Source organism: Argopecten irradians, chromosome 7 (assembly GCF_041381155.1).
Source record: "Argopecten irradians isolate NY chromosome 7, Ai_NY, whole genome shotgun sequence".
NCBI lineage: Eukaryota > Metazoa > Mollusca > Bivalvia > Pectinida > Pectinidae > Argopecten > Argopecten irradians.
In genome coordinates, this window is record NC_091140.1 from 33,904,774 (window position 1) to 33,927,742 (window position 22,969).

General features: G+C 33.9%; 2 protein-coding genes across 9 annotated transcripts in view; one reads left to right on the top strand and one right to left on the bottom strand.

Annotated features, from left to right (window-relative positions):
* Positions 1–4,758, bottom strand: part of LOC138328229 (calcium uptake protein 3, mitochondrial-like) — a 138,845-nt gene extending 134,087 nt beyond the window's left edge. For 2 of the 4 annotated variants that reach the window (XM_069274937.1, XM_069274935.1), the window contains exon 1: positions 4,516–4,757. In XM_069274937.1, the coding sequence (XP_069131038.1) occupies positions 4,516–4,728 (213 nt within the window). In that variant the 5' untranslated portion in view covers positions 4,729–4,757. Of the gene's footprint in view, positions 1–4,515 lie in introns of all 4 variants that reach the window. The other 2 variants (XM_069274938.1, XM_069274936.1) reach the window with 2 other exon arrangements.
* Positions 1–15,872, top strand: part of LOC138328232 (fibroblast growth factor 10-like) — a 117,136-nt gene extending 101,264 nt beyond the window's left edge. For 4 of the 5 annotated variants that reach the window (XM_069274942.1, XM_069274943.1, XM_069274945.1 and 1 more), the window contains 3 exons: positions 7,282–7,977; positions 10,755–10,873; positions 11,208–15,872. In XM_069274942.1, the coding sequence (XP_069131043.1) occupies positions 7,698–7,977; positions 10,755–10,873; positions 11,208–11,690 (882 nt within the window). In that variant the 5' untranslated portion in view covers positions 7,282–7,697 and the 3' untranslated portion in view covers positions 11,691–15,872. Of the gene's footprint in view, positions 1–4,764; positions 4,917–7,281; positions 7,978–10,754; positions 10,874–11,207 lie in introns of those variants that run through there. The other variant, XM_069274941.1, reaches the window with a different exon arrangement.
* The last annotated feature ends 7,097 nt before the right edge of the window (positions 15,873–22,969 follow it).

Below are 22,969 nucleotides of genomic sequence, written 5' to 3' on the forward strand. Positions count from 1 at the left end.
GGATACTAATTCGCCAAGGTCAGGCACATGTTTATTCACTAAACGATTAAACCTTAGGCAATATGTTCAGTATAACCATAAAATAGGTTTAACAAGGCCCATATCACAAATTCTTCATAAACTCAAAAAGTGCCTAGTCAGAATTACTTATCAATTAAAATTATTTTGTAGTGGAATGAAATATATACCAACAACAATTTGCAATAAATACTAATCCATACATTAGATATTGATTGTTCAAATTGATTTGCTAAATTTTAAACCTGTCTCCCGAAAAAAAAAAAAAAAAAAAAGTCACGAACAAAATTTAACACTGTTTAAAAGGTTTTAATGTATATTTAATTTATTCGTGCATTAAATACGATATTCTGTTTATTTAAAAGATGATTTTAAATCAGCAATGCATGAATTAGGTAAGGATCTGAATTATGCTGCTCAAATTAACCAGTAGCCTTTTTCATAGGATTGCAGTTCCTATATGCAGGACATGTTGTTGAATAATTTGCTGTCTCATCAAGGATTTGTGTATCCTTGTATGATTAAATACAATAATTGACCCAATAACTATACCCCTGTCCTATATAAGCGCCCCTCCCCCATTTTGGAAGTGGTTCATCCTTTTAAACCACCCAGTTCATGATCCTGTTCTCATGAACAGTCCGTTTTTAAATTACTATATTCAACCCAATAAGTACCCAGGGTGACAAAAAATTGAAAAAATGAAAAGGTGCTTTATGAGATGAAATTAATGCAAAGCAAATTGCAAACCTATACAGTTTTGACTGTGTTTATCCTTTATTTATATAAATGCCAGGGCAATTGAAATTGCAGGAGCTAGGTCTCAATAGGGTAAGGGGCACAAATATGGACATGGGCACTTATTGGAATGGGTCAAATACAGTAAGTTTGTTTCAGAGCCTAGCATAATTTTATAATACACAACTTCAAACCCACCAAATCTAAATCAATTATTCTATTGATTAAGACAATTAAGTTAAATACAAAAAGCAGACACCATATTCAAATCCCTCAATACCATTTACTCTTCATGTCATTAAAGAGTATATATACCAATTCTCCACTAATACCATGTGTGTTTAGAATATACAAACTACATAATCCCAAGTACTTAAAGATTGGAACGTTAACACACACTGAAAAAACATATCATAATCCTAAACCAATGTAACTGTTAAGAATTTCACTCAACAAAGCAAACAGCTTGATGGGAGTTTCTCTTGTCTACTGAAGCTTTCTTCATTATACCTGTACAAACAAGGTCAAATGCCACCCTGCACTTGCTCCGAAAGCATGTGGAATTTTAAGTCAATGGCTTGGTTGGAATGTCTCACACTTTTGCTAAGTTTTGTTAAATTAAACAATGACTGTTGGCATTGTCAACAGAAAGATATTTATTTCTAACTTAAATTGTCACACATGAATAAACATTGATTATTGGTTGATTGCATGCATGCTTATATCGTTGTATAATAATGTCTTCTATGAACAATTAGAATATCACTGTATACATTTTGTATATACCATCCAATTGGAATATTATCTTTGAAATCTAGTAATCAAAAGTGAAAAGAAATCTTCTCAAGATTTGTGAGAAATGCATGATGCAATGATAGAAAACAAAACACTCAATGTAACAAAACAAATTAAAAACAATTATTTTTCATTCCCAAACAAAACAAACCTACAAAGGGATACAATTTTCCAACAAAACAATTGACAATGACAATATTGATTCAGATCTAGAGTCATTGTCAACTAAAACTACTTAAAATACCATATGTTCTATTTTACCATAATGGAATGTAAGTTTAAGTAACAGTATAATAGCAAATACCTGTTCCTGTACAAAAAATAATTGAATTACAGTCATAAGTTTAAAACATGAGTAGCAAATACCTGAACCTAATTATATAGATTAGATTAATCAGAACACAGGTAAGTCTTGATAATAACAAAAGAAATATTTCACCTGTTGAGGTAAATTGACTGTAGAAATCACAACACCTGTTCTATGTACCTGGATTTCAGTCAGGTGTGAAACGATAATATTTTCTTTTCTGTCTCCAAACTGATTGGAAGATAATAACCGACTTCCCACACGGCAGACTTGTTTGTTTAACAAATATACCAAAAAGACACCATAAGTATGCTGTGTTGTTGTAGCATATAAAAGTCACTTTTTATCACAATAGCTAAAATTTCTGTCGTCTCCAACAATCCAAACCAAGCACATTCCAACGGCTTTTTATTATATCCAAAACAGGATATAAATAATTAAAGGTTAAACCTATTTATCACTGCATGAGCTTCTATATATATATATGTATAGGATATTAGAAATTTCATAATATTAATTAATAATAGACATGAATTTTGTTTTTAAATAATTATTATAACAGCTAACTGCAACCACCTTAAAAATTAAACATATATATATATATATTTATATATATGTATGAAAATTTGAAAGAATTCACCTATAAAATTTCTGGAAATGAATTACCAAGATTAATTAATTAACATTGTTAAACAACCCAGCAATTGTTTTTTTGTATTCATATTGGTAATCCATGTACGAAAAAGAGCTGTAATATAATTACAAATGATAAAATCATAAAAAAATTGTATTGATAGCAATATCATTTTAAACCTGCTCATATTAATTTCAAAATATCTTTTTTTATTAAAGGAAAAGTGTGTTCCTAAACACTTTTTTTCGTCAGATGGATCATCTTTTTTATAATAACAATTTCTATTAATCTACGATACATTTTTATGAATGAGAGATATTAATTTTTCCTAACTAACAATGGTATGTTTTACCTTGACACTTCACCCTATGGGTACCTTGAGCTAGTGGATCCCTAGGGGGCCAGTAAAGGGCTATATACAAGACCCATTTAGGATGTACAAAGAACCTTTAAATGTTATGGATATTTTTCTTTCATCTCTCACTATTTCATTATTAATGTTAAATGTACATGCATGCCGGTAACATTCCTTCATGATGACAGCTTTGGAAGATAACTATCTTTCTTCTAACAAAACACATATCATTGTATACCTTACAGGCATCTAGTTCCATGCATTGTACCCTTAATGTATGTATATGTGAATTTTACACCATTTAACTATATATCACATTCAATATATCTCAATATGTGTCAGTGATACAACGTCTTTTGGTGGTGATGATCTGATATCAACAAAACATTGTGCTACTTAATCTTGCAAAGAATATTTGGAAATTACACTAGATAATTAAAAAGAATCAATACGTGAAAAAAAATCAATAAGCTCTTAATTATCAACTCTTTATTTTTTCATTTTTTGGAGAAAAACAAATTTTTATATGCGATATTTGTGGTCAAGTTAACGATTTAAAAAGTAGGTCCTTAAAACCTATAAATCTGAGGACGAGAAACAGATAACAGATGACAATGGTCATATTGTGTTTACAATAAGATTCAGTTTGGATTAGGATAAGTACACAGAAAAAAAAGATCCAACTCAAAAGGTTCGTCTGACAGTGCTAGGCTGACACCAATAAACTTAGACCTATATTTGTTTACACAATGCTTTTTTCCAGTACACATCTGTGGTCCCTGTCATTCATAAAATAAACTGAAAATAGGTCCATCTTCAAACATGACAAAACAATATTTATAGACAAACAAATTTATCAGTCCGCAGTAGGACTTATACCAAGTCTTCAAACTTTGGTCTCGTTAGCTTGGAATTTAACTAATTATCAGTTAATCTTATATACAATTACTTATATGTAACATTGCAATATATACCAATGACTATTTGTACTTTTAGTTAGACATTTATTGTCATGTAATGGACACAAATGCAAGGGCAATATTGCATTAACCATACATGATTTAATTAAATTAATAACTACTTATTATAAAAATTTTCAGTTTATTAAAATGTTAATTGTTCAAGCGATTTCAATGATGAAACTAAATTACAAATTATTCAAGACAATCATAAAATATTTCTGGAGTTCAAAAAATGAATACGTTGACAAAGTTTTTTAATCGCACTAATAAAATTGTAGAAATTATCTGAAGTCTCATATGTCAGCCCCAGTTACCTCCCCTGTCCCACAAGGTCTACTACACAGGTAAGATAGCCAGTGTTTTGATAGCGCTGTCCACAGCCACGCGCCTTTGGAGTACTACCGTTTCTCAATTACAACAACATTCCCACTAGGCACACGCTGTCGAAACCCATTCAACCAAAGAAAATTGTTTCTCCTCAAATTTAGCCAACATCAGCAGTCAAGTTTTCACTCATTTTCAACATGTCAAAACCTGGCTATCGTAGCCCCGCCCACAGTTTCTATATAAAGACAACACATCATGGGATTTATTTCAAACCATTTTCACATAGTGCTGAATTAACATTTACTTGTGCTACCAAAATATTCACCCAGAAAACCACATTTTATCCCATATCCAACAAGAAGATATTAGACATACAAACCTCCGACTTTGCTGTTACAACTGGTAAGATATCTGCAGTTTGTTGTCTACTTTGCCACACTTTCCATGCTAACACACCAGTAACAGTTACCCCAAGTGCTGTCGAGGGCGTTAAAACATTTTTTATGTTTACTTGTCTTGTAAATTGTCTCGTATTTGTTCTTGAACACCTACAACACAGCAGCAACTGCCTCCGAAACACGGACGTCGCCATGTTTGCAGCGTCCAATGCGCATGCGCGAAATATCCGGTATACGCCGATAGACTCTATCGGCTAGCCCTCATATTATACTTGACTGTGCGTTCAGTAGTTCGCGGATATTACTTGTGTGAACTTCTTTTGATATGGATTGGAATTTATTAACATTACCATGGGATAATCCAGACTCAAAACAATCTAAGGTACGGATCTGATTATTTATTCAGAGCATATTGTCAGATTTTTTATTTATTTATAATTAGATAAGTTGTTGGTTACCCTATGAAGGACTTTCTCAATATAGTATGATATACATGCAGATATAGACCGGCCTATGTATGTATTCAAGCTATATATTTTCTAACCCAGATATACGTCTAACTATCAGCATTATAGATAAAATGATTGATTAGATTGCTAGAGGATGTGTATAATGTGGCTATATGACAATTGTATATGAATGTCGGCAGGTGCGCTAAATGTTTTACAGCAGATCATATCAAGGTTTATGAAGAAATTTCCAATGAATTATTATTTGATAATGCAAATATATTCGACATTTCTTCTTTGTAAAAAGATATTCTTTCTACAGTCTTGCCTGTCTAGTATTAACAATTCAACCAGTTTCAACGGGTTTTGATGTTTTAATTGCTATTTAAAAACGTTCACTGTTTAACGCACATTTACATTTATCTGTCAAAATGTCTTATCTGAAGTATAACCTGTGAATTATATTTTAGACTTCGAAATTTAGCAAATTAACACCATTTTATTACTGAAAGTAAAATGCTTAGCTTCCTAGTCTGTAATGAAACGGATATGTAAAAAGAAAACGGTCAAAGTGCTCTACTTTCTTTCTGTGAAATTGTGCATCGTGCACGAATTATGTCAGTCCCGGCGCTGTTATAACCAGTGATAGTACATAGCTGTATACCTACATTGTATGTAGTCCCGATACCGTTATATATATCAGACAGGTGTATGCTACAGGTATATTCCAATCTACCTATACCTACCTGTGTAAAATTGACTTCACAATCAGAATATTTGTATTGCATGGTAGAAATTTTACCTGAAGTTCGCTGAATAAGTCTGGAATTCCCTAACTGGTTTGCTCGTTTGTCGAATTTTGTATCGATCAAAAACTCGGTATAGGTATATGTTACCTATACATAATATGTACGTAATCTATGTTAAAAAACTTTTGACATTTATATATCTTTTTTATTGCATAATACATAACTTACACACGGCCCTATTAGCTAGTTTATGTGACTATATATCATTACATATCTTATTTTCTCTTTATCCCATCCCTTCAATAAGATCACTTACATCTAGACATTATATATATATAGTAAGACTTTATTTTATATACCTGTGTATTCTAAGCTCACTTACCTTTTAGATACAGTATACTCTAGTCCACACAAGATTTAAAGCATGATTAGGTTCTGTAAATGAAATTGATATATGCTAATTGATAATCATTAATTGATTTGGAGCACGTGGCCTACTGTCAGTTAGTGCGTTAATTTGGTAAGTTGATTGACAGGTATAAAGGTATGCAAAATTATGATAAAATCATAAGGATTTCTAAACATTTCGTCGCCACATGGAAGATTTTTATGTATTTAAAGAAATAAACATTTACACCTATCATTAACTAAAAAGAAATCCTGTAGCAATATTTTGGCAAGAAAATACCTTAGACTCGCTGTAGCTCGGAGCATGGTTTTTAAACGGTTTTATTTTCCCGTTACACCTTACACACTTGGGGTGTGCTCCCTATCCATAGCGTGCTAGCCTAAAAGGCTTGGGGATCAGAAGACAGATAAAGATGACAAATACCGCTATGTATGCTATTCATCGAACAATGAACACCTCGTCTGAACTTGTTTGTGTGTTTTTAAATACACTAAAACAGAAAAATAACAAGTAATCGTCTGCGAGTTTGGGCGAGTATGAAATGAACATCACCGGGCTTGTTAATGTAGCATGTGATGTCAGTTTCATCAGCAGTGGTGCATCGACCAGCGGGCATGCTCTGCTGACGATGTACACATAGATTAGTTTTAAAGGTTACTTGGTAAGCGTATCAGCTGTTGCATGTGCTTTTTGCTTTGTTCGTATTACATTCCGGTAGTCATTTAAGTAATACAAATTCTATTGTTAATGATAATGATGAGGAAGTTGTAATTAATACACGCCATCGGAATTGTTTCGGATCATCTATTAGATTGCACTTAAAGAAATTAAATATTTAGCTCTTATTGGCACACGCAAGGAAAATATGTTGCATTTCTTTATTCAAATGATTTAATATGTGTGTAAATGTATATTCATGTAAAAAAATGTCTATGCAATATGATGTATATTAATGTCAAGAATGTGAAATTAAGAGGAAAGTATGGCTTATTTCATGGTACCGCTATTGTAACACGATATTACATGCAGTAGAGATATTTTGCTGAGTCTCTTGCTTTATCAATAGCATTATACATGTATATTATGTAATAGACCGGTATAAAATGTTAATTTCTTTTTTTTCTCTTTTGTCTGTTGTAGGTACGACACGTGCTTCGGCAGCATGGAATGAGTTCATTGGATTATACCTTATACGTACGGAGTCAGCCACTGAACCGACCAGTGTCATTTGGATTATTTCTCAACCCCTCGTGCTACAGTTCTTAACGGGAAACCATGTGACCACATTATTATAATTCTATGGGATTTACATATACGTTGTGAAATATTTGTGATTTTTTATATGATTCTGTGGAGAAATCCAGCCTATTTGTAGACTCTTGAGATCTTACATAATTAATTCACCCATATTAAGGAGCAGGATTTCGTGAATTTCAAATGGTCTCCTATAAGTGGATGTGCATGTATTATTATAGATTTTATAACGCGTGTTCTACATCCACTCAGTTAAATGCACGTTCGTGTGCAAGGCAGTGTCCTCGGGTGTGTTTTGAGCAATGACCACGCATGTTACACTGTTTACCTCCGGAGTTAACTACTTCACGACTTTGGCGATTGTTCTTCTGTGCTTGCTTACCAACTTCCCCACCGCTACCATGAGTTTGAGTTATTCCAACGGTCACCCGAACGCTTCGGAAGCCTTGAAGCATGAACGTCTTCCGTGGGAACTTACACCAATGGTCAAGGGGACAGTTTTCATCGCGGTGGATAACAAATTATTGCAGATTAACCCGGATGGAAGCATAAGTGGCACGGCCTGTCGATCGTCCAGATATGGTAACTATCTCGTTATAGTGTTTTCCGACAAATTCAGAGCACATACTATGTACTCAAATCGTTTCTTGATTTTCTGGTACAGTTCTTCATTTTAAAGCAAAACGTTCATTATAACGATTTTTATATTTTCATTCACTTTCTCGTCTTTTTGGAGATTCAATCAAATTTAGATTTTCAAGTTTTCTTCGAAAATGGTATCCAATGAATTCGTCTAGTGTCTTTACAAATGTCAATACCATTGATAAAGCAGTTTCCAAGCAAGGTTTTTGAATCTGGTAAACGGGAAAACTATGAACACATTTCTTATACGTTGAAAGAAAATGGAAATGGTTTTTGATTTATGAATATTATAAATAGACATTTTTCTTCATTGATAATGTCTTTCAAATGTTCAATACAATGTCCGCTGTTTTACCGCCATTTGTTTCACCAATACAATATGGATCAGATACATCACACATTTGCTCGCAATTAAGCTACATCCAACATAGGGCTATGCTAATATTTGTCCTGGCCAATAACAACAGCTGTAACACTGAGTACAATGGCATGTAGATATCATGCTAGGAAATGCATATTTCGGTCATAATATATCACGAAAGATAATCGAAGAAAATGATGCAGTTCAGCTTTCTCATTTTCCTTTTTTTTGTCTCTTTTTAAAACTATATCTGGAAACCCTACGTGTCTAGTCGCAAGTTCGTTAGCGTTGTTTTTTGACCTCAGATGTATGTATGGCTAGAGGTCTCTCCCCTCTCTCTCCTCCTCCTCCTCTCTCCCCAACCCCATCAGTGTCGGATCCTTCGTACACACCCTCTTCCAGATAAAATATCCTTTGAAGTTCACCCCATAAGTTTGTGCCCAAGGCCATCCCATACCAACTGTTTTCTCAGGGTTCCGTGAACATGCGGTGAACTGGTGCAATGTCTATATATTTCTTTTTTAAAAGTGTTTTTTTTTTAAAAACTCGACAGTTGATTTACGAAAAAATAACTGTGCTAACTTAATTAACACCTGTTGTCGTTCGTATATAAACAAATACAAGATTTTCACCCCTTCTTTCACGCGAAAACCATATTTTTAGGATATAAAACTTACAGCGCGTACATTTTTTACGTGGTTGTAAAGAATTTTTTTTTCAAGCGGTGATTTGCTGATGCGAGGCAAGGTTTGTTAAAGGGACGGCGTAGTATCAGTAAAGTTCACCGAACTACCGAGACATTATACATACCGACAATGGCTAGAGGTCGAAGGTCAACCTGTGTCAGTAATGTCGGCGATATCGAGTTCTTAATTATTCATTTGTAAGCGCCATAGTAGTGCCTTTTCAGCGCTATCATACTCATGCAACATTAACCGGCTTCAGCGATGCCGTATACACCATACTATTATATAATAAGTCTCAAAATTAAAAAAAAAATCCAATAAATTATATCATATATATATGAATAACTTTATGGACACAAATCTAACCTTCGGATCAGCAACACATAACAATGAGATGTATTGTGGTTTTTTAATTAGATATCTCAGAAACACAACTGACGAAAGAAAACGAGAATTCATGATTCGTGCCATATCCAGACCTCGAACTCACGATCCACGGCACCAAATCGCCTAGTCAAATGTATAATGCTGTTTACACGATTGTGCTACGTATACACCCACATCATTTTTACACAGATTTATTATTGTAATATATCTGAGTGTAGCATCAGCAATCCATTGTTTGTTGTCCTATATTCCAACGCGGAGTAGAAATCGAGACTGGTCTAAAAAGAGCCGTTCAAGAAATATTATATTTCTACAATCTATAGACCTACTTCCATTCTCCCAAATTTTGATGTCTTTTTCTGTAGATTATATAGTTTGCAAAAAGATAATATTCATTTTCACAATGTTAATTTAAAAGTGAAATTAAATATTGAAATTGATTAATTGTGTGACAAGCCTTTAATGATAACAGTGTATTTTGTGCCCGACCTGGTGTTGTATTTATCAGATCGGTATATCAATGGGACGTTGTATTATGATAACGCAAGATAGCAAAGTGTAAGTCTACTAAATAAAACCGGGTATATAATATCTGATAATTTTGCACACGTTTTTCTATTCTCTTTGATCATTCTCCACCCTTCACACTCTCAGCTGCAGAAATTGTATGATTTCAATTCGACTATTCAATTCTTCCCCACCAACCCCTCTTTTTTTGTACAAGCCCACGTTTCATTTGACCCTTATGTCAGTCTCTGACAATAGTTATTTAATAATTAGAATTAATATATCCCTAGTTTAAACAGAGTAAATTTTGACTCTCTAAAGGTTTTTTTTTTTTGCTACATGTTCTTCTGTCCCAATCTATATATTACTCGACCATCCACTTTTAGGAAAACTTACACATGTATATGTACGTGACCATATACTTAGTACGCCGTCCGAATGAGTTGCCGGGTTTTAATTTGATTTGATGTTAAGCGATGTGTATATCAATTGTTACTAACAATTATCACACCCTAAGGGCTGTATTTGATTCAAAATGTGTTTCGGCTTTTTAGCTTGTAAACGTATTTATATGTAAGCTATTCGATACGAATTTCTCAAGCGATACAATTTTCTACTTACCTATATATACACACTTTTAACAATGCAATGAAATACATTTCTTACTTGTAGTCACCTGTAGCACAACACACAACGTCTAGTAGTGAATTTTCTATTGAAATTTTCGTTTGATTAATCATTTTTTGACGGAATGTGTTTTTTTTTGTATTTTCCAGCCATGTTGCAGACGAAATCACATTATATAAAAGAGAAAAAAGTAATAGCCATCCAGGGTACGGAAACACAACTGTATTTATGCATGGATGGATCAGGGAAGCTGTATGCGTCACCGGAGGTACGTATGACGTCACGGCGTCAACTTCGTCACATGACCGGAAATGTGTGAATACAGACTATGTTGGAATATTTTCAAAGATAATTAATTTACATCATATCCTTAAGTCATTAAAGTGTCTTTAATGAATAATTCATGAATATATATATATTTTTTGCTCCCAGAATAATGTTTAATTCTTGGGCTCCAAGTATGCAAACGTCTCCAGATTTCTCAAAAATGAAAGCCATGTCACGAATCCTTCGACTAGTTTCCCTTTTTCATTAATGTGTTTTCTATGAAAATGACATTATTCCTATGTGTGTTATAATATCTATATCTTTTTACATTACAGAACCAATTCACCGAGTCGGAATGCAGTTTCAAATTTAACCAGCAATGGATACAAAGCAATGACTCCGCCAACAATAAGACTGTGTTTCGTTTGTCGCGGTTGCGGCACCACAAAAAGCCATTTTACGTAGGTTTAAACTGTGATGGTCAGCCCATAGTTGCTAAAGACTGCAGACAGCGACGGCAATTACGGAAATATCTGTTATTTAACATGGGTGACTTTAATCCAGCGCAAAATTCAGGTAGTTGTGTAGGTACGCCAAAACCAAAATGCATACGGACGTATTTAAAATTCTGCAAGAAAGTGGTACGAAATTTCTTTAGGTCATCGGTGAGAGAACTGAAACAGTTTCGTAAAAGGAACTGCTTCCAACGTATCAGAAAAGACAGAAGAAATAGGGATAAAATAGCAGGAAGGTGTAATTTAAAGCCCGTTCGGCACAGAAGACGAACTCGAAGACGCCATAGACGACATCCAACATGAATACTACTCAAAGGATTCCTTGGACACAGCCTGCCGGTCAGTTCTCAACATGGACTGACCACAAATACTAAGGTGCTAATTCCGGCGGCGTTAAGAACGCCGAACGCAAAACTTCTCCGTGCATGTGACCGTTCGAATAGTGACATCACATCAAGAAGAAGCGCCGTTCAGTCGAGAGTTAGAAGTAAGCGGAGGAAATACACGTTCTTTTCGCGTGCAGACGTACATTGGATATGTTCAACATTGACAAACTAAATATGGTGACTCTTAATCCTGTCCATTGTTGTGCTCATATACAATTTTACGTCATAAACAATCAGCAATGACGTCATCATTTTATGTCGCAATCTGTCTCGTTCTCTCAAAGACAATTGTGGTGAACATTCGGTGTTTATTTATAAAGTTATTTATTTGTAATTTATTCGACTTTATCAGGTATGAACCGAACACAACACAATACTAACGAAATGTTTGTCTCGACATTTCTTACACAACATATGTTGTAATCTGTGATTGAATATTATAATGAAAAAAAATAAATAATCATTACTGTGAAAATCGATAAAGAGTGTTGATCAGAAAAATTAAAATTTTAATGTCATTAACATCAAAAGGATTTGAAATTTAATAAACCTTTGGAGTAAAGATTCCGTACAACGTTAATATATTTCGTTCTTTGGTTTTCCTTTTTGAAATTGGAAGCAAATTCTGTTCACGAAATAAATTATTTTACTTAACACATTTTGATTTACAATTTTTAAAAAATCAACACTCTTCCATTGGCTGATACTGTATTAAAGAAATTCCAGTTCAACAAGCACCTGTGATGACGCATGCCATGAATGACGTCATAGTCCACGTCGTGACGTTTTGGCGCTTTATTGTTACATAACTGCATGATACTCATTTTGAACAGAAGACAATTACAATTGTTCACTCATTGGCTTTTTCACCATCGTTTTAGAAGTGTTGTTCATTTGGTCATCGCATTTGTTTTCATCCTTCATGCATTTGATAAAGTTTTTTTTTCTCAGAAGAATGCCCATTTCATTGCCAACTTGTTATACATGTATATAATTGAACAGTTATGATCTGTCATTGTGTCTTGAACACATGTTCAATGTTTATTGAAAACACTGAACATTTTAATTACTATTTCCATTTTTGAAGTATTTTATTCTAATGCAGATTCGTCGAATGTGAACATTATGGTCCCTTGTTACAATAAACGTAAAATATTTCGATTGCTTTGTGAAATCAAGCGATTCCCTCTTCTATTGGTGCTATGTTGATATGTTCTGTTCTACTTTGCTTACATTTCTGGAAACATATTTATACTTTTCGACAATGGTCAAACTTACGTCCTTTTTACACTGGTATAGTTTTATTTTTGCCATAAGAGTATATATATATATATATATATATATTACAGAAACGAGTCTGGCTCTATATGCCGACAAACTACACGTTGATTTTCATATCGACTTCCTGTTCCGGTTTAGATGAAATGTAATACGTCATATCCTGTTGTGAAAAAAAAAATCCGTCTAAAAAGCATAATCTAGTTTTGTTCGTTATAATTAACAAGTTGTCCGGATATAATCATTTTCTGTAAACCTTGAAACAACATTTTGTTTCTTAAAAAAATGTGGTTTTGTCACGCGTTTCTTTTGGTCAACGTTTTTCTTTGGTCTCAAATATACAATATGTAATTTTTTTTATCAAATTCGTAACTTTTATTTTTTGAAAAATATAGCTTGATAATTGTTTAAACTACAACGCTGAAACTAATGATCAGTTTCTGAAGAAGTGTCTTGGTTGTCTGTACTTCCTGTCATGCGCACTAACAGTTTGTTAAATCCAGTGGTATTCTTTTCATGTTTCTGTACAACTTAATATAAATTTCTCTACAGTATTTTCAGTGGATTCTTTCTCTGACTTAGTCAATTTTTGTGGACCAATTTAGAGTTTTGTAAATTCCAAAATGGCGTTCAGGTTTGTCATTTTATTTTTAATACCGAACTCGTGCTTTCTCTAGCTGAATGGAGGCTCGTTTCTATAGCTACAAGATGTATGTTGATAATGATGATTGAAGGTGTATTCTCCAAAATATCGATAATGTTTCGTTGACTGGTCAAATTTTCAGTTGTGACATCATCACATTATGACGTCATCAGACAGACAGTATATTTTGGGCGTGGGCAGTTAGTGAACAATTTTTAGGTTATCCCAATACTTAAAAACTACTAATTCGATTAAAATGTGAATCGTGGTGTTTGCAAGTTAATTTGGTATTTTGGAGAACATTCCTTATTTTGTGATATCATAATCAACTGTGATGGTGCAATATGATACATTCGTACGTTGTACAAATGTCAAATTCAAAATGCAATTATTCCGAGAGAGAAACGGAGGTTTTTGTACTGTATCTTGAATAAGGATTGAGATTTTGGTAGTTTGGTGAGAATCTTGTCTATTTTGTCCATACGCCTGTTGTACAAAGACCATGTAAATTTTACTTATATATCTGTTTATTGTAAATTAGCTCTGGTGCCAAACACGACTAGGTCACTGTGACCTATTTTATAAGCATTGTCGCAAAGTAAAATGAGGAAACGTTTTACCTTGGGTCGCAATGACCTATTTTAAATAAATCAAAAATATTCTCATGTAAAAGCTAGTTTCTCTTTTTCTTTGGTGACGTTTTAGATTGGTACAATATCAGTATATTTCTAATACTGTGGAATGAATTCCTTATCATTCTTAATTCTGTTACAAGAGTCTGCGATGTTCATCAAGCCAACACTAGGCTTTAGACAGTTTGACTGAATTGACGGTAATTTTTAATGTAATCTGGATGGGGACGGCTTAAGACGAATAATATATCAAAGTTCTATACTAGACATGGACAAATGCCAGAGTTTATACATAAACGTTCTTACTCAAAAGAAAATCCAACATAGATCACTGATATATACTGTACGGACAAAAAAAAGGACAAAAAAAACCGCCAAGATTTAAAGAGAAGTGTCATTGTAAGTGCAAGGAGATGAGAGAGGATGAGATAAGAATATCTGATGAATGGTTTGAAGCGTAGAGAATTGGAAGGGTTTTTTTTAAAAAAAGATCTGATTTCTAAACGAAATCAACAATATTTGCGCCAGTTATTTGTAATTTTTTGGTTACCAATCAAAATCTGTTTGTTATTAAATCATTGTTCACTGTAGATATTGGTTGATTTTGCAATATAACAATAATCATGACATTACACTATGGTGATATTTTAAACTAGACACATGCCGAATAATTGAAGGGTTTCCATAGGAAACAGATTTTATGATTATGCATTGTTCTTTAAGAAATTTCCCCCCAATATCAAGTGAGCAGTGATATTTTTTTCAGGTATCCGAATTTTTTATCATTCATTAATGTTAATGTAAAATGATGTAAAAACTTTCATAAACCCCAGTGAGTAATGTTTTAGCTAAACAATATTCGAATATACCGTTAACGTCCCTGACTTCAAGTTACACGTAATAATCTTCAATATTATCCAAGTTTAACAGTTTTTCAGAAATTTTATATGAATTGCTTTCTGTTAAAAATATCATTGTTTGCTACCTGAAAATTCTAGGATGAAGTACTTTTCGTAAATAATTTTAGTACGATTATTCCGGTTTGAAGCATAATATATATGAAGACATCTGTAATTTAAACATTTGCCAATAACCTCACAGACTTATCTCACAGCATAGCAATTATGATAGATTTAAGATCCATATGCCATAGATTTAATTGTTATACTTTGTAACATACGTCGTACTTGATTTGTGAAAACCAATGCGACATATCTTTTCTCAGTTAAAGTCTTTCAACAAAATGGGTTATTTATAGACAGTATTAGAATTTTCCGCCATATTTTTAGTAAATGCGGACAGAATGTTGACCAATGGTCACTATAAATGACTTTGTTGGGTCGTTTTCTGTTGTTTAATTATGTAATTTGATGCTGTCATATGACTTAAGCGAAAAATGGACTATGGTTTTTTTTCTTCGACAATTTGAAACTTTGTTGTTTCAAATGAAGAAGACAATATGTTATATACTGGATGTCGTAAGCACTTCCTATTTGTTTGTCCATATACAATCTGACAGAAAAATTAAATTGATAAAATACTTTAATTACGTTGTGGAGTCTTCATTTACGTTTGTAACCATGACAACGGATCATAGAGTTGAACTCTCCAGTAATAAATTGCATGTTTCGTAGAACCAGATATTTGAACCTCCAAGAATATCCTGTGATGGTTGCGCTGATGTGCCTTTCGGACATTTGTTGTCCAAACCTGTTGGCATGTTCTGTGATAAGTGCAGGCCATATGCCTCGCGCTAGTGTTTGTATTACGGACCCAAACCTGACTGGGATTATGGACAATAACATTGCCACGCGTTAGGTGCTCTAAAACAAACAAGGAAAGCTCGAGTTATGTAAGATTCGGGAAAGTATGCTTATAGTAAGAACACTTATCGTGACTTATGATAGGACCAAATTTATTCGCCATTGAGGTAGTATGGTGTACAACCATGCATGCTTGGACAAGATCAACGTAAAGCACAACTTGCAACTCATGGCACGACTAAGAGGATTCAGTAAGTTGCAAAAAGTGATTTAAAGCTACAAAGTAAAAACTAAGTTATCTCCAATTACGTTTCGACTTTGTTACGGCAATATTATGCATGGTCACATATAAGTTTGACAGTTACCCGCTATCCACTGTTTTACACCTAGATATGTTTTTATTTAATTTGATTTTAATCAAGATTCATAAAAGATTGAAGAATTATGAATTCATACATTTACATTTCCATATGATAGCTAGGTCAATAGGATAACACACATCAAATGCAATTGAACATCATGCTGACACACCTTCAACCCTTTCCTTCACTCATTCGCTTAATTTGGACAAGAGAGTGAGATCCAAACCATATGACATAGTTTATATGGGTTCTCAAATGTTATTTGATAAATTAAGTTTATATAATCAAATCTCAAATACCCACGGTGCTCGTTGGCCAAAACGTTTATTAAACCCGTCAACAAACACTCGTTTTAAGATGTGACAGACTCGACCCTACGTACATTCTTGTATGTATTTGAACGATATGATGTTGTTACGGGTATTTTACAGATGATATAAGACCTTAAACACCAAAGTCACGTGATATACTTAAAGAGGGCTTGTGTAGGCTTATTCTGGTTCCAAATTCCCAATTAAATCCTGAAATGATACAATGTTTTGAAATAAAATAAACGCCATTGGAAAATATTTACGCTTACTATAACTAAACACAGTAGATGTAATATGAATTACAAATGGATGTTGTATTTTCTAGTCGTGAAAATGTAGTATTTTCATCTTAATTCGAACCGACGATACCTACTTGAACAAATGACAACACATTTATTTATTTTATTTTCTTATTAAGAATTCTGACAAGATTCAAATACAAATATATTCCTTTAGAAATATAATATACCAGGTTCCGATTTCTCAAAATAAAGCGCAGCCAAAACTTACATTTTTCCTTATGTAACTTTTACGAATAAAAATTGACAGTCAGTTTTCGACTTCATTTTGTTCCGGGAAATCGGGGCCAGCTCGTCGATTCAAAACAAATATTTTTAATAAAACAACAAATGCCCTGTCATTCACGACAGATGGTGACCTTCTTTCCATTCATCAAATGTCAGCGTAATTACGCTCAGTGAAATTTACAGATTATTTCCTTTTTGTTGTTAATTTCACAGAAGAACAAACAGAAATTGAAATGAAACACGTTCTCAATTTCCTTTTCACTAATAACGTACATGCACGATAACAAGATTCCTTTCACACATTTTAGATAAATTATCGGGGTTTTTTCTTTAGTTTTTTATTGTTTTGAAATATTTTTCATTGACAGAATAATATACAAGAAAGTACAACACAATTTTCTTTGTCAATAAGTTTACAAACAATGCACATCTTTCGTGATGAACAACAATGACATACAAAATAACACTGTTTAAAACACGCTAATTGGAAGGAAAAACTTGTCTAGTTCAACGAAAATTAACTTCTTGTAACCACACCTCACAGACGAATTGTTGATAGACAAAGCATTAAATCACAAAGACGTAAGGAATGTAGACTAACAGAAGAAAATTACGGGACACTTTCTAGATAACGCTTGTTCATTACAGCTTGCCGGTAACAATGATGTGTAGTGATAATGCCCTATCTAAACGCAACAATATGGCACTGATCATAAATAGACGACGTGACTAGATTTGGACGCTTTATTTGTAATTAAGAGAGAATTAAAAAGGTAACTGTCTGTTTTCAAATCACATTAGGGTTTGCAGAGTTGATGGGTAACATTCCGTTACGTTAATTATCACAGTACACAAAGGATAGACCAGCACTAGTGCGTCTGATTTATACAAACAATTCTGAACAATAGCGATGAACCGTACCGACCGGTATTGGACAATACAATAAGTATTTTAAAACAACAAACACATTAACACAAAAAATTAGGATAAGCTGTCTCGTTCTTTATCGCAGTGAAAACATTATGTCGCCAAAAAGTTTAAAAAGAGAGATTATTTAATGGGAATTAGAACGAATAACTAATATTCAATAAACATTACATTAGTACATATTCCTACTAATTCCCACACTTAACTATATTGCAATAGATTAATAAAGAAATATGTAGCAAAATGAAAAACATTGCTTTGACAATATATGTTATTATTGTAATAAATGCTAATGAAATATCGTAGTTTAGTTTTTAAAATAAAAGAAATCCTCAATTATTTCGAACTAAAACTTCCAGATTTGCTAGTTGCATGCATATTGAATTATTATTTTCCTCGAATCTTTACACAAAAAAAATTTACAACTACGTACCATATTTGTACTATATAGTGTTTGTGTATTTGTAACCAGAAAATGGATCCCGTAACTAGTACTTCATATAAGGACATTAAGCGGAAAACCAACACGAAGCAAAATTTAGACATTTGTTCGTCAAAGACCGAGTATTTCTGCTTTTCGTTGTCACAAATCCCTGGGAAGTCTTTTTGTAAGTAAAGCTGTCAAGCTGTCACCCGTTTGTTAACAAATAGGTGTCAGGATGCAACACATGCTATTTTTTGTACCACTGCGGTCATATTTTAATACGATGTTATACCTTAGTTATTTCTACAGTATTCCTTCTAGCTATGTCTAAAGACAAAAGAATTTAATCAAACAAAAAGCTAGTTTAAATTAGGATATTCTAGAGTCAGATGGTGAGTCTAAAAATCTCAAGCTTCAAACATCCGACTTAAAATTCTCCCTGATTTCACGCGCGCGCGTGACGAATACTGCCGATGTGTGGCGCTTCAATCATCGTCCTGGGAATCCCAGACCTAGACATTGCCTCGTGTTTATGAGTTTTACTTATAAACAAACATTGTGTGTACGCGATCCGACCAACTCTGTGTTTACTTTCCTTACTACTAGCCACACATCTCGAACATCCGACCCCCAACACACACAATTTAATCACATACCGGCTTACGTCCCTTTGTAAATCACATTCTTTCGAAAAAGGGACATAGCTAGAATAGTGGTTAATGTACATGTGTTACGACAAAATACGTATTACCTCTGTCAGTCCTCATCGTTGGCAAAGCTGCGAGGCCAAAATCTCCTTGCAATTAAGGTAAAATATCAGTTGCAGACTGTAGATCGGTAGGTTTTCTCCGAGTTGTCCGTCATTCTCTTACTTCTTAAATATAAAACATTCGTAAATTATCATAGCAGTTAAAATATGTAAAACAAAATAAACACAACCCTTTCAACGTGTTACACTCGAGTTCGCCATGGTGATAGATACAATATAGTTCTCCAACTCCTGTCCAAGGTGACATAATGGATGATATGTCCGATATTCTATGTCCATGGGTCACGAATTCGAGTCCAAAAAAGATCACCGACTTTCTTCGGTCAGAACCATAATTCGAGAATTCCGAACACAGACAATTAAAACGTTATGGCATGGTTCACTCCAGCAAGGAAAGTGTTACAACTAGCTAAATTTATGTAAAATAATATATTTTACGATCTAGATGATATTAGAATTCTATATAAAAAGCAAACTAACGGATGCAATACTGGTGCAAAAAGAGCATACAATTATTCTATCATGACGATCTCTGAAATATATATAAGAAAAATGTCACTAAAATCAAGGATCTCCATAGACATTTAAACACGGTAAACTCTTTTTGATTTACTTTGATTTCTGTTGATACGATCCAGACGCGTCTGCTTTAACGAAGTTTTATATTGGATTTGTTACGACATGTCACTCGAGAAGCAAGATGTCTACTAAGGAGAAAGATATTTCTAACATATCCATTGGTAGAAATAAATAGCAAAAACATTAATTTTGGAAATGTTGATTGTTGATGTGAATATCAGAAGAGGGCTTGGTATTTAATTCAAAGTTACAAACTATCGTGATCTTTAGGAAGCAATCGACTTCTGGCGGAGAGTTTCAGTCGGCGCACACCAGGTACTGGGTTATTCATACAGTAACATTTTGAAGGTTGATAGTTTTCATATCTACCTCATGCAAAGGCAATACGTGTATATTATTAAACCACGCCGTTACAATATACAATATATCTCCACTGCGAACTGGTAGTATATAATGTATATACTACTTACTATTTCTCTTATCTACGAACACTGAAAAATTCCCGTGTAATTACCACGAGGTTCCATCATCAATGTTGTGCGGCAGCGCGTTTATCTTTTCCCAGTCGACCTAACACCCCATTTCGTTACTGATATCGGCAACGATTTTCTTCGCTATCACGGTACTCGTGGTCGCCATAATTACGTCCCGTCATTTTGGCAGCGTTTCAGACAGACACGAGGTCACGTGCGGGGTCATTGCTTGTCCAGAAGATACAATACAAATGTTCCCGATTCGAAGTGGTAGGTATTTTTGAGTTGCACCGTCTGGGATCTGAAACGATACAAGAACCTAAAATGAGATTGCGTTACGTCCCAAAAATGTTATTGGTAGCAAATGTCACGACATATAGATTCCCGAAACTATTCTGATTGGGTATCTCTACATTGGAGTCAGAAAAATGTTACTTCACCCTATAGATATTTAGCGATAAACAATTTATATAGTTTATTTACCTGATTGGTACAGATTGGGACATTTGGTTTCTATATCCGTCCAGGAACCCACTTTTATAGGCCAAGATGATGGGTGACACATTATCGCCTGCCTTCAAAAGAAATTACTTTGAATCATTCAGAGGAACATCATCTGGAGCAAATCACACTCGATTTTCGACAGGCCATTTCGACATCTTGAACTCGAACACACACAAGGCGTGGTTCATCTGGCGTACTGTATTTTTGTCATAACGTCTAACTCTGCAGCTTGGATGAGAAGACACTGAGGCTAAACCATACTCAAAACAAGTCCCTAAAGATTTTTTTCATTGAGAAAGTTATAATCTTTCGAACAATCGGCCTCGAGAGAGAGAGAATTGACACAACTGTTTGACCTCTAGACCATCCGCAGGTACATGAAAACAGTAAACAGCTACTGCATAGTTGTTAAATTTCGCGGGTGTAAATTTTCGCGATTTACTGTTGGGGACTTATTGGCGGGGGTTTATTTTCGCGAGTTATCGTTGTAGTCTTTGAAACCGTCATTCATACAACAGACTGTGATAAATAAACCTTGATTTTGATAACTTTCGCGAGGTTTTAAATTTCGCGAATTGAGCGATATTAAAGCCCCGCGAATATTACCACTATACAGTATACACAAATCAAAAAGAGGAGACATTTATATTGTTCAAATGGTGAACATTATTACAATGATGGAGCTCCGGGTTTAGTATACTTATTAAACGCGACACACTTTGTATGTAAAAGCGAAAATGTTAAATGCTTTTTAACTCATCTCTATAGACAAGGGGACTCTGCCACATTGGCATGTCAAAAGTTAGTTTGGATTTGTCATGAAATTACAAAGAGATTGCAAAATCCCTTGCTTTGGTTTTGCAAATTTGATAGAGCAGACTTATATAGGTTTTACCTGTTGTCTCATAGCTTTACTTAATGAAATTTGTTGAAATACCTAAATAACACCTTAGAGAATTATATATATGTTAAATCCAACCGAGGGCACATTCTAAATATGTGAACCAATTAAATATATTCAAAGATAAGCATATTGACTATATCATCGGCCATATTACGAAAATATGCATGCAGCTAAAAACTATAGCCTTTTCCCAGCCACGCGCAGCGCGATTTGATTAATATTTGTTTGCTGAGTTTTCTATCAACAAGAGCCAAATATCCACAATCCTATGCGTACATGATGAATAGATATTGTTTGCCATAGCATTGTGGTGGCGAATTTTTATAGTGTTACATCGCTGAAATATCCTGTTGGTCAAAAGCAACAAGCTGGATTGCCAACTTTTCACATTATACTGTCAGAACTCGAGTCAGCGTTCTCCTTCCACAAATGTATATGCAGCCGTGTACTTTGTGGTAAAAACTAATATGACAAAAAATATATATATATATATTTTTTTTAAATATATTCGTTGCAAACTTCCATGGCAATTGTACACACACTAGTGTCCTGAATTGCCTGGTGATTGAACTTTCAATGTTAAACTTCTAATAGATCAATTAATTTGCTCAGTCGATTTCACGAGTTTGTACCAGGTACAGGGATTTGTTATCCTGGTCTGTCTACAACAACAGGCCACGCTTCAGTGGATTACGCGTTATCCGCGATATGTAGTAGCCAGGCTAAGGTCATGTTCCAACAAACCATAGACAGGCTTTAAAATCGCATAACGAGATACAAAATGGTACCAATTTTTTAAAACACATTTTATGGGAGGTTTTTAACATTCTTAAAATCCTAATCATTTAATGCTTAAACAGACCCTTAAACTCCATAGACATGAATGGAGAAACCGTTAGTGAGGATAGATTGGGGACATGCATGTTAAAGTAGTAATGACTGATAACATCAGGAGTAGTCTAATCCAGAAAGAGGTTTAGATGAAAATGTTGCAACGTTGGAAAATATAGATATCACGTTTGTAAGTGATGTAATTATTAACTGAATTTGTTTCACTCATAAATAATTAAGCATGTGTGAACCATTCATCAACTTGACTT